General features: G+C 51.9%; 1 protein-coding gene across 3 annotated transcripts; it reads left to right on the top strand.

Moving 5' to 3' along the window:
* Positions 1 to 729: 729 nt before the first annotated feature.
* Positions 730 to 5,084, top strand: GRINA (glutamate ionotropic receptor NMDA type subunit associated protein 1). 3 transcript variants are annotated; one of them, XM_031947404.1, is made up of 8 exons: positions 731 to 809; positions 1,840 to 1,863; positions 2,447 to 2,768; positions 2,859 to 2,971; positions 3,136 to 3,336; positions 3,806 to 3,934; positions 4,064 to 4,207; positions 4,282 to 5,084. In XM_031947404.1, the coding sequence occupies exons 2-8, from the start codon at positions 1,840 to 1,842 to the stop codon at positions 4,429 to 4,431; spliced, it is 1,083 nt and encodes a 360-aa protein (XP_031803264.1). In that variant the 5' UTR covers positions 731 to 809; the 3' UTR covers positions 4,432 to 5,084. The 3 variants fall into 3 exon arrangements, with proteins under 3 accessions (XP_031803265.1, XP_031803264.1, XP_031803266.1); XM_031947405.1 differs by lacking the exon at positions 1,840 to 1,863 and having other exon boundaries at positions 730 to 809; XM_031947406.1 differs by lacking the exon at positions 731 to 809 and having other exon boundaries at positions 1,840 to 1,898.
* Positions 5,085 to 12,778: the final 7,694 nt, after the last annotated feature.

The raw sequence follows: 12,778 nt of genomic DNA, 5'->3' as shown, positions 1-12,778 counted from the left end.
AGGTGCACTGGAGGGGCCGCGGGGGGAGATAACGGACTCAGGGCAACGGCAGCGAAGAGGAGACGACAACAGAGCAGGGGCGCCAGGGACCTGGGAATGGCGACAGGGAGGGAGGATGGAGACGGAGGGGGGCGGACAGGGCCTGGAGAGCCCAGAGGTCATCGAGGCCGGTCCCCTCGTGTGACGCTCGGTGCCCAAGGTCACACAGCCAACAAGCAGCCAGGATTCAAACCCAGGACGTTTTCCATTCTAACAGTCGCCTCCTCCGCGAGGGGAAGGGATGGAGAAAGAAACGGAGGGAGGGACAAGGACGGGGAAGCGATGGGGACTAGCGAGGAGCGAACAGTGGGTCCGGAGCCAGAGCCGCGGGATGGAGGGGGATGGCACGAGCAGCAAGGGCACGGAGAGGGTACCCGGGCCCTGGCGGGCGAGAAGCCGCCCCCTGGGGGTGGGAGGCGGGGCCCCTCCCGGCCAGTGACGTCACACAGCCCCGGAAGTGCCGCCCCGCCCCCACCTTCTGGAGACAGCTGGAGCCCCGCTCCCTCCCCGCCACTTGCCCAGCCGCCCGCAGCTGAGCCTCCACTGCCCCTGCTCGGAGCTCGGGGCTCCGGCCCCACCCCCGGCCCGGCCCGGCCCGGCCCGGCCCGCCCCCGCCCCCCGGCCCGCCCACCCGCTTCTCGACAGCCGCATCAGCGGCCGCGCAGCCCGGAGCCCGGGGCGCAGCCGGGCGGGAGAGGCAGGCAGGAGGACAGACACAGAGAGCCGCGCGACAGACAGCCCGAGACCGGGCCCCCGACAGCGGGCAGCGGGTGAGTGCGAGCGGTGCGCCGGCCGCCCGCAGGCCCCGCGGGCCTCCCCCCTGCGCCCCCGCCCCTCCCCCGACCCCTCCGCTCCGTGCCCCTCCTCCAGCTGTCCCCCCTCTCCCTCCTGCTCCCCGTTCTGCCCCTTCTCCCGATAGTCCTCTCTCACCTCTCACCTCCCTACGCTGCCCGCTCTCCCCTCCTATTCCTCCGTCTCCCCACTCCCTCTCTCCCCCCTTTCCTAAGCCCCCTCGTTGCCCCTTCCCCTCCCCCTCCCATCTGTTTCACCCCCTCCCCCTCCGATCTTCCCTCTTCTCTCCCCTCTTCTCCCCAGCGTTGCCCTCCCTCTCTCCCCATCTCCCCCAGCCCCCCCTCCTCCTGTCTGTCTCCCTTTCCCCTCACCCCATCTCTTCTTTCTCTTCCTCCTCCTCCCCCCATTCCCGCCCCCCCTCCCGCATCACGGCCAGGTTGCGCCTTTCTCCCCTTTGGCTGCCGGCCCGCCACACTCTTCCCGCACCTCCCTCCCCCGGGGCTCCTCCCTTCTGCTCTCTCCCATCGGCCGCACGGCGGGCTGAGCCCCAGAGACGGCCGGCTCCCCTTCCCCGAGCGCGCTGGGGGCTGGGGAAACGTCAGGCAGCCTCTGCGGCTGGGGCCCGCTTCCCGGGGCCTTGGGCCCCGTCCTCCTAGCTCCTGCTGGCTCCCCCAGGGATGTGCTTTCAGGCGCGGTTGGGCCGGAAAGGGTCAGAAATCGGGAGCACAGCCTTTGCCCCTCGGGCACCCCAGTCCCTAACCCACAGATGCCGCGGGGATTTCTGAGGCTGGAAATAGCCCCGTTAGCCCCGCCCTCCCAAAGCTGCTTAAGGGAAGGGTGGCGGGCGCCCGGGGCCTCAGGGCCTGCCCGCCCCCCCCCCGTCTCCCGCTGACCCGGGTGCCAGAGATGGGACCCTGCGCATCCCCCGCAGCCCTCAGAGAGGGGACTCAGAGGGGCCTCGGAGGTCACGTAGCCCATCGGTGTCCTCCCCCTTCCCCCATTTTACAGATGAGGAAGATGCAGCCTTGCAAGGTGAACTAACTCGTTCGAGGTCATCCCCCCCGCTGGTTAGTGGGGACTGGATCCCTGGTCTCCCCCCCACCCCCAGGCTAGGGCTGCTCCTTCCTGCCCAGAGGCTGCCTTGGAGCTTCCTTGCCTGACTTCACCTCTGTAAACATGGGGTGGGAGGGGGCCCTGGCAGGGGGCCCCGGGAGCCCGCGTGTCCCCCCTCTCCCGGTCTCCTCTTGCCTTTTGTTCTAGAAAGGTACAGCGCCAGAAAGCCTCCTGTCGTTAAGGATGAGGGGGAGGGCGGGATGGGCGGGGTGGTCTCTTCTCTGGTCTTTTCCCCCCTAGGGACTCTAACCCAGAGGCCTGGGTAAAAAGGCCCGACACCTCCAAGCCCCCCTTCCTTGGGTGGGGGAGCTGTTTCCTGAGAGAAGCTGGGATTTTCTTTCTCTTTCAGTTTTCTTTCTCCCCCCCCCCCCCAGATGGCTGGGTCTGGGGATTCAGGCCCTAGGACTGACCCTAACCTCCCACAGAGGGGGCTGGGTTTGAGAATCTGCTTTTGGTTTGTTATGTTCATTTTTTTAAAATCTCTCTCCTTTTCCTCTCTCAGGTGGTGATTGTCAAACCTGCCGCCATGTCCCATGAAAAGAGTTTCTTGGTGACCGGGGATGTTAATGCCTCTGCCAACCCTGGATACCCTGGAGGGTCTCAGCCTCCAATGCCACCCTACCCTGTGGCCCCCCACCCACCACCCCCCTTTCAGTCTGGTTATGGTCAACCAGGGTACCCGCAGGGGCCCTACCCCCAGGGGCCCTACCCTCAGGGGCCCTACCCTCAGGGGCCCTATCCGCAGGGACATCACCCACCAGGGGGTTACCCACCTTTTCCCACCAATCCTTATGGACAGCCACAGGAATTTCAGGACCCTAACTGTGAGTAATGGGAGCTGGAGAGAGGGAGATGTGGGCATAGGAGCAGGGGCCTTAGACACGATCTTCTCTCCTTTTTATTCTCTTCCCCAGCACCAATGCGTGGAAACTATCATGGTGAAGGGCCTCCATCCTATTATGACAACCAAGACTTCCCAGCCACGGACTGGGATGACCAGAGCATCCGCAGGGCATTTATTCGAAAGGTAAGGAAAAGAAAATCGAAATTCTCACACCAAGGGAGAAATGGGAAGAGAAGGCTGGGAAGCCACCGAAGTCTAAGGAGGAGTATTGGGTGAGGAGCCCAGGGTAGTGCCCTGCCTCCCTCCAGCAGGGTCTCGCTACCACTGACACCCCTCTCCCCATCCAGGTGTTCCTGGTCCTTACCCTGCAGCTGACTGTGACCCTTTCCTCTGTGGCTGCGTTCACCTTTGTGGAAGATGTGAAGGTCTTTGTCCGGACCCACGTCTGGACATACTATGTCTCCTATGCTTTCTTCTTTGTCTCTCTCATCATCCTTAGCTGCTGTGGGGAATTTAGACGAAAGCACCCCTGGAACCTCATCGCTTTGGTAAACCCCCAGACCCCAAAACTTGAGCTGCTCAGTCAGAAGTGCCAAACTTAGGGACCCATGGGGGAGGGCAGAGATTCTGCCTCCAAACCCTAGGCTTCTCTCAAGGGTGGGATTCCTCCCCTCCATTCCTCCTGGGTCAGGGGCCTGGCTCTTTGCCTTTTAGAGTGCCTTGGTAGTCTGCTAAAACTCATGGAGTCGTCCTCAGAAAAGGTCTTTTTGTTTTAAACTTAAAATTGAAGGAAATGCTAAAATTCAGGTAAAGGTTAGTAAAAATAAAGGTGTAATCTTTTCCCTTCACCTAAGGTCATGGAACCTATGAAACCGAGGGATTTCTGTCCTTGTCCCTAACCACCCTCCATGGGAGCCTCCTGGAAATGGGCACCGGGGGGACACTTAGAAGGGCGGCCCGACTGGGGCCCCTGGGCTGGGAGTGTCCTGAACACCACCTCCTCTCCTTCCCCCGCAGTCCGTCCTGACCCTGAGCTTGTCCTACATGGTGGGCATGATCGCAAGCTTCTATGACACAGACGCCGTCATCATGGCTGTGGGCATCACCACCATCGTCTGCTTCACGGTGGTCCTCTTCTCTCTGCAGGTGAGGGCGGGCCCCCTCCCCCTCCCTCCCTCTCCCTCCCCTTCCTTCCCTCCTCCTCCTTCTTCCTCCCTTTCCCTCCTTCCCCCCTGGGCCCCGGCCCCAGGCGCTGACTGGCCTTTCTGTCCCCAGACCCGGTACGACTTCACCTCCTGCATGGGGGTGCTCCTGGTCAGCACAGTGGTGCTGCTGGTCTTTGCCATCCTCTGCATCTTCATCCGCAACCGCATCCTGGAGATCGTGTACGCCTCGCTGGGAGCCCTGCTCTTCACTTGCGTGAGTAACGGGGAGAGCCCCTGGCCGGGGCCGGGGCTGGCTGTTCCCTCCTGAGACCCCCTCTCTGTCCACAGTTCCTGGCAGTGGACACCCAGCTGCTTCTGGGGAACAAGCAGCTGTCCCTGAGCCCTGAAGAATATGTGTTTGCGGCCCTGAATCTCTACACAGACATCATCAACATCTTCCTCTACATCCTGGCCATCATTGGCCGGGCTAAGGAGTAGCCCTGGCCGGGCTCCACCCACCCGCCCCCTCTCTCTGCCTCCTTGCCCCCTTCTCCTCTCCCCTTCTCCCCTCCCTCTCTGAGCTCTCTGCCCTCTTCCCTTCTCTTTTCTCTCTCTCCTCAAGTCTGGGTGCTGCTGCCTCACAGGCAAGGGGCAAGGTAGTCTGTGCTCTTCCCCTTCTCCTTCCCTAGGGCTGAGGCTGAGGCTCAGGGAGCCCCCTCCCCCTGTATATAATTGTGCATATATTTATGTTGAAACCATAGCCCCGACTGTGGTGGCCCTGTCCGTGTCCCCAGCACGGCCTCACCCCACTCCAGAGCTTGAGGGGAAGGGACTGACTGAGCCAGGCCCCTCTCCCTTCTCATGCTGCATGAGCCCTGCCCTCTGACCCTGCCTGTTCCCTGAGGTGGGGACAGACTCCAGGCTTCAAGGAAGAGGAATGAGCCCAAGGTCTAAGGGTGCACGTCTTTCCTCAGCACTCCCACCTTCCCGCCCCTTCAGCCTGGTGGGGAGCAGTCCCCTTCCTCTCCCTGGTCCCCCTGCCCTCCTTTGGGGGAGGGGAGGAACGCCCCCTGGACTGAGCATCAAGAGAAGGGGGGACTGGATGTGTTTCAATCCTCCAGCTATTGTCAATAAAGCTCTAATAAATGTGATCCTCTTTTTTCTCTTTTCTGGCTTGGGGCGGGTGGTCCTGTCATGGTGCTATTTCCTCTTCCTTACGTTGCTGCTCCCTGGAGAAATTGTGCTTCCAAGTCAGAGGCAAAAGCCAGGACCAGAGTGAGCAGGCGGAGGTAGGAATCCCCGTGGTCCCTGGTCGGAGGACCCCCACTGTCTGGGGGCTGCCCTTAAGCCCTGTCAGCAGTCCCTGGGCCGAGGAGACACGGAGCCCTCACCCTGAGGCAGGAAGCCCTTGTCCTAAAAGCCCTGGCTGGGGCAGGGGGTCCCTGCTCCTCATAGAACCGACAGATTCCCTGTGCCTCTGCGGCCAGAGCTGGTGCTGTTGGGGGTCGCAAGGTCACGGGGACTGCCAGCCCCTGCCTGGGGCAGCCTAACCCAGTCAGGGCAGAGCCAGGTCTGTGTGAAAAATTGTTTCTGTAGCATTTTGAGCTGGTGTGTTTTCCAGTGGCTCCAGTTGTAGAAGCAACCCCATATCTTAGATGAAGAAACTGAGAGGGAAGAGATTTTTCATTCTCTAGAGATCATGGAAAACGATCTTTCCAGAGCATAATTAGTTCCTGGCCACCCTCCCCAGGCCTTGTGCCCAGGACATAGTGGCAGGAGGAGGCAGCGCCGGAGCTGCAAACCTCCCACACCCCCCTCCCGGCTCCTCTGCTGCCTTCCTCCCTCAGCAACCTCTCCCCACCGGGGTTTCTCAGTGCTTTCTGCTCCGGCCTTTGTTGCCGGTTCCACCACATCCCCACACTTTGACTCCCTTTTCAATTCAAAACAACTATGTGCTTTACTAATACACGCCAGGCAAAGGATTGGAGAACACGAAGGAAAAATGAGGAAAAACCCCGATCCTTGCCCTCGATGGGCTCAGGTTTCAATGGGCAATAAATAACCTATAACAGGCGAATGCCTGAATCTGAGACCAGAGAGTTCCAGCAGCCAGGGAGATTAGGGAGGGTTCGGGCCCTGACCCTGCGGAGCCTGGGAGGAGAGAAAGGGGAAACTAGCATTAAGGGAAAGTAGCATTAAGGGTCCACTTGGTGCCGGGCCCCATGCTAAGCACCTTGATCCTCACAGTGAAAGGGACGTCTGTATCTGAAGAAACTTGAGGCAGAGGTTGGCTTTCCCAGGACTGCAGGGCTAGACTTGCCCTCGGCTCTGGTGCTCCCACAGCTGCTGGGGGTGTGTGGAATGAGGGGTTCACAGAGGTAAAGGTGGAGACAAATGGGGGTGGCGGGTGCGGAGGTGTGGCCCTGGGGAATGGAGTTCTCAGTGGACAGCAGCAAGCGGTTCAGCTGGGCCGGAGCCAGGGCTGGTTAGGTGGATTGATGTAAAGCAAATCTGGAAAGACTGGCCCCTGCTCTGACTCTGATCCCCAAACAGCCCAATGGTCAGCTCCTGTTCTATGATCCCCTCGTGTCATGGCTACGTTTCCTGATGAGCCTCCACCCAAATGATTCCCACTGCCCTCCGTCTCCCTGCCTCCTCATTAGCAGGAGGAAACCTCACAACTGACCCTTACAAATCCAGGGTATTCTGACTTATTTGGGTCATCCCTCCAGGAAAGCAATCCTTTCTTTCCTCCTTGATTGATCGGCTGTCACTTTCCACAGAAACGATTCCAAACTTCTTTCCTGCTCAAGTTTCCTGCAATTCCCCCTCCTCCCCTTCTCAGCTGAGGACCTCATCTTTTACTGAGAAAACGCAGATCTTTTCATGGGAGCTCCCCCTTCTCCCAGTTTCTTCACCAGAAAACCCGTTGGGCGCCACCTCCCCCCATTCCTCAACCAGTCTGTCAGAGATGTCATAATTCCTGACCCATCTTCAATTATCCTGACACCCCCCCCCCAAACTTCGGCCCCTTTCCTACAGCCATCCAACATGCCCATGTCTCCTGTCCTTGAAATGCCTCAGCTGCTCCCTCAGAGGATCCCTCTATGTCTCACCCCCCTTTCTCTGTCACTTCCTACCTCGCACTGACTCCTCAGGCCTTTGCCGACTGATTTCCAAGCTCACCACTGAACTGGAAACTCTTTCCCCCCCAAATTACCCGTGATCTCTTAGTCGTCAGTTCTGATGGACTCTAGGGCCTCAGCCTTTCGGACACAATCATGGCAGTTCAGGCTTTGATCCCCCTAGATACCCTAATTTCCCCTGGTCCTCTCTGACTGTTCCCCAGGCTTCTTTGCTCCATAAATCCCGGTATTTCCCAAGATTCCATTTTAGTGCTTAGCATGGTGCCTGGGACATAGTAAACACTGGAGAAATGCTTGTTGACTCACACTGCACTTTCTTGGTAAATTTATTAGCTCCCATTGGATTCAATACTTATCTCTATGAAGATGGCCCCAGTCCCATATATTCTCTGTCTCTCCTGTTTTAAATTGGATCATAAACTCCACATGCCCGACACTAAACTCATTATCTTTTCCCCAGCCAATGTTCCCATCTTCCAGAGTTCCCCATTTTTGTCCAAACATCATCCTTCTAGTCTCCTGGATGAGCCTTCATGACATTGGAATTGTCCTTAGCTCCCCATTCTTCCCCACTCCCTCGCCATTATTTATAGAAATAAAATACAAATAAATACAGACATGCATTTCTACATGTGTTTTGCATGTGTATGGTGTACCAAGAGCCTACGATACTGCCTGGCACATGATAGGGGTTTGCCAAGTGACTTTTTTGAAAGGGAATCTTGAGCTAGTGGAGGTATAGCTAAGGTGTGTTCTTCTAATCCCTGAAGATGCTTGAGCAGAGAAGGGACAGGGTGTTGTGCTTTTAGGGAGGTTATTTTGGTAACTGTTTAGAGGATGCATTGCAGGGGGTGGCGAGGGGGAAGAGAGAAGAAAGACCCATTAAGTTATTATAATAGTCCCAGTGAGAGAATCTGTGCTAGAACAGCGTGAGGAGAGAAATGACATATATAAGACAGTGGAGGTGGAGTCAACATGACTTGACATCTGGATAGATATGGAGCTTGAGAGAAAAGGAAGACTTACAAATGACTCAGTGAGCCCAGGGGAGTGTTTTGAGTTTAGTGCTTTGTTTACAGTCTTTCTCGGTACAACTACCCTGGCTCCTCCCTGGGAATATTTGTATTTTTGTTGATTTCTCCCCAGACCAGCTTCATCCTCCTTCCAGCATCTGTGATCTGCACTCATTCCACCTCAGCCACCCATAAGGAAGGCCCTGCCTGAAATGTCACCATCCCCTGAGACTGCCGCCTCCATAGTTTTTAACTCTGAAACTCCACCTCTGATCATAATTTCCTGTCTTTTCATCTTTTCCCATTCTTTGTACTTACTGTGACTTCCAGTCATTCCACTCCCCGCTCTTTCTTTCCCAATCCATCTCTTCTACTCTGTTCTTACTTCCCTCTTTTCAAAATCTTGGCTCTGTTGAACCAGTCATTGTTCTTGACTCTTTTGCATCCTTTGCCCCTCTTGCTCATCCTCAACTTTGGGACACTTCCATCTGTCAACTCTGCTCCTAAAGCAAAAACTCTGCAAGTGGAAATCATGCATCTGGATCCATTCTAGACGTTGTTTAACCTCAACCAGGCCCTCATGGCTCCTTTTGTTCTTCCCTTATTGAATCTTGTGATCTCCACACTTTCATGCTGTTTCCCTCCCTGCCTTCTCCCTATCAGGAGAACTTACCTTAGAGTCCTTACTTGAGAAAATTTGAACTCTCACTACTCCAGCCCTCCAAATCCACTACTTCTTTGCCATTCATTCCTCCATTGCCTTATTCTCTGAGGAAGGGTTGTTCTTCCTTTGTCAAAACCAACCTATCTATTGAGCCTTTGGTCTTCTCCTCTCTCCTTTCTGAGAAATTACTCCACTTTTCATTCTTTTACATCCACTTTTTCTCTTTTGGCTCCTTTCCTGCTGCTCTTCTCCCTTAAAAGACCTTCATTTGACCTTGCCATTCTCTCAAGCTGCTGTTATTCTATATCTTCCCTTTCTTTTACAATCAGACTCCAACTGTCAATACTCATTTCCCAGTTTTTAGTATCAGGCCATCACTCTACAGAAGCAGAAGTTGTTCCCTGCAGGATTATCAGTGATTTTCTAGCTGATAAATTGAATCACCTTTTCACAACTTCATCTTCATTGATGACCAGTAGACCCAGTCCTTGACTGAGGTTACAATTTAACTCATATCTTCTTGACTTTCTTTCCCTGTTCTATCCACTGCACCACCTAACAGGTTTTTACAAATAAATTATGCTGATTGGTTGTTGATTTATCAAAAAAGCATTTAATCCAGTAGAGCAAAATGCCACCCTAAAAGCCTTTCTTCCAATAAAGCATCTTCTAGCCATACGTGGTAATTATTCAAGATTCTGTAAAAGATATACAGAGATAAATTTGCATGACCCTCTGGCCATAACTATTAGGTAAATCTCCAAACAAGGAGTTTGCTACAGTTATAGAGGCAACTCAAGATGGAGTTCCAAATTGAAGAGGAATTTCCCATGGACAGCAAAATCTTCTCGATGCTCCTGACTATAGATTATATCATATAACATAGTTTCAGCAATCCATGGGACATAGCAGAACCTCCTAGATTGGATCTCCAGTCGTGCAAAAGAGTATGACCTAACAGTTCACAGAAGAAAAAAACAAGTGAATGAAGATCTGTTGTCCAGATCATGACATGTAGTTAAACATCCAGAGAACCTGGTCCACAGTGTACAGTAAACAGGCACTGCAAATGGAGTTGGGCTTAGAATTGAACAGAAGAGAACAGGTTTGACTACCTTTGAGAAATTAGTTTTTATAATAATCTCATGGCTCTTCCTAGAAAAAAAGATCCAGATTTTTAATACTAATATTTTTCTGATGATGGTATCTGACTGCAAGTCATGGACTAGCAGAGTCTCCAGAGAACTGAAGTTGAGGATCACCCAAAGGACAACAAAAAGGCATCCTGTGTGTGAACAGGCTGCAACATGTAAAAAGAAACTTCAAAGAATCAGGGAAATCTATGATCAAAAAAAAGAAAAAAGAAAATGGACCAGTTATGTGGCAAGAGCAAAGGATGCTCAGTGGAGAGCACTTTGAGAGAACCCAAGTGCCCTTTTGATGTCCTTGAGATGTCAGGAGAAAATGAGGGAGACCTCCAGCATGTTTGGTGGCTCTGTGTGCTGAGCTTATGGGAGAACATGGACTAAAGTAGCACGGGACCAGTAAACATAGATAAACTGTGGTCTCTGTATTAGAGGGAACATTCAAATAGAACATCCAAATAACTAAAAAATTCATTTGAGAATGAGTTAGGTATGTTTGAACTCTCCATGACTGTGCAAAAACCTTACCCTGTGCTCAAGAGTTTGCTATCTTCCAAACTTTTTTCCATCTTCTCAAGCTCCAACACCCTTATCAGGGGACTTTCAGCAGATGGCTTAGGCTGCTACTTTACTGAGATTAGCCTTTCACCTAAAGTCACCCCTCTTCCAATCCTATTTTTGTCAATGGCACCACTAACGTGCCAGGTCTCCAGATCCTCTCCACGCAGTCATTATTAACTTGTCCTTCTCTCTCATCCCCCAGACCCACCAATTACCCAAGTCCTATAAAGTTCATCTCTTGTATCTAACCCCCTCTCCCCACCGGCTGGCCACTATCCTCATTACCTCCCTGGATTGTTGGAGCACCCACTTATTTGTCCTCCCTGCTTCCAGTCTCTCTCCTCTTCAATTATTCCTCTATCTAGCTGTCGAGATAATTTTCCCAAGGTATATGTGCTATCAGTGATAGATCTCATGGGCAGGAGTATGCTGCTAACTGGAGGCAGCCAGATGGTGCAATGGACAGGACAGAACACTGCTTGGAATCAGGGGGACTAATCTGGCCTCAGACACTGACTCTGTGATCCTGAGCAAGTCACTTAACCTTGTGCCTCTCTTCCTCATCTGTGGAATGAACTAGAGAAGGAAATGGCAAATTACTACAGTTTCTTTGTCAGGAAAACCTCAAAGTGAGGTCACAGAGAGTCGAACAAAAATGGAAATGACTCAGCAATAATAAAGTTCAGGAAATGTTGAACAATATTTAATGGAATTTTGAAAAAAAGTATTCTTGACACATTTTTAAGTTTTAATTTGTATTATTATTTTCCACATCACTTTATTAAGTCCAAACAATCAACAAAACAATAAATCAAGGTCTCATTTTAGTGTTTAATAATGTCCTTGCTTCTACTGTGAACCTCTGATTTCTGGAAACTTTGAAGCTCTGATGATACTTTAGCGTTCTAGAGGAACACAGACCTTCAGGTAACTCTGATCAGAACCTCTGGATGTGGTTAGGAACCAAGGATGAGGAACCTCAAGTAAGAGAACCATCAGAACCAGAAATGAGGGCCATATCTTTAGTGTAGTGGTGACTGTGATGGAATGGGACAGATAAAAGTTGAGGTAGAACTGATTGGCTATGTGGGATGAGTATGAGTAAGGAATCAAGGATCTTATCATGGTCCAAAACTGGGTGACCGCAAGGATAGTAATAGGGAAGTTTGGAAGAGAGATTTCAGCTCCTTAGGGACTAAGATTATAGGAGCTTCAGTCAACCAGCCCATCCTTGCTTGTTTCTTCTGTCCTAAAACAAAAACTTAACTGTTAGTCTCAGAGTACAAATTTTGTCCTTGGAGCTCCAGCCATTAGGTGACATAATTGTCCCAAGGATCCTGTATCCTTGGGGGAGAAGGAGGGAAGTTAGAATGAGAAGAATTGCATGAATCAGGAGAGTTATGTTGAAGACAAATTTCATGATTGATTATCACAGAGAAGGTGAAATTCCACTGTTTTTTCACCCTATGATTAGCTGATTACACACCCACAGAAGGCTCTGGGAACCTGAGTCACCTGAGGATCACTGCCCTAGAAGTTGGAAGCCCCTATGAACTTGTAATTCCTTATTTAATTCTATTCCTTATACCCAGCCTATCAAGGTCAAGTGATTAACTCTTGGTCCCCTTACTCCCCCTTGAGTCAATACCTACTGAGGCAACAGTCCTCTCCCCATTTTACCTTTCCCCACACTCAGCTCCAGCCCCACTTTTCATAGTCCATATCTTTCTCTGCTCTCCTATTCAATTGCATTGAGCGGGGGACCTTCACTCTCTTGTTAATACATTCATCTTTGTCCTGGATTTCTTAATTTAACAGAAAAAAGTTCAGTTACCATTCCCCACTCTCTTACCCAATAACACTGCACCCTTTGTTCCTCCCTCCAGTACTGAAAAGAAAGCACACAATCTGACATGCATGCTAGATTTAGTGGAGGCTGATTTCAAAGGATTCAAAGGAAAAATGGTAGGAGCCCATGGACTAAAACTTTACAAAGAAAGCTGGCCCAGGAGAGAGAGATTCTCACAGAAATGAAATTCTAAAGAGGAAGAGAAATAGGAACTTTTTGGAAAAAAAAAACAATATGATGTAGGCATAGATAATCCACCAGTACACTTCGATTTTTCTTTCTTTCCTTTTTTTAAATAAAGCTTTTTATTTTCAAAACATATGCATGGATAATTTTTCAACATTGACCCTTGCATAGTCTTGTATTTCAGATTTTCCCCTCCTCCCCACCCCCTTCCCTAGATGGCAAGCAATCCAATATGTTATATGTGTTAAAATATATGTTAAATCCAATATTACACTTAGATT

This window comes from Sarcophilus harrisii, chromosome 1, assembly GCF_902635505.1.
Source record: "Sarcophilus harrisii chromosome 1, mSarHar1.11, whole genome shotgun sequence".
Lineage (NCBI taxonomy): Eukaryota > Metazoa > Chordata > Mammalia > Dasyuromorphia > Dasyuridae > Sarcophilus > Sarcophilus harrisii.
This window is presented reverse-complemented; position numbering and strand designations above follow the sequence as displayed.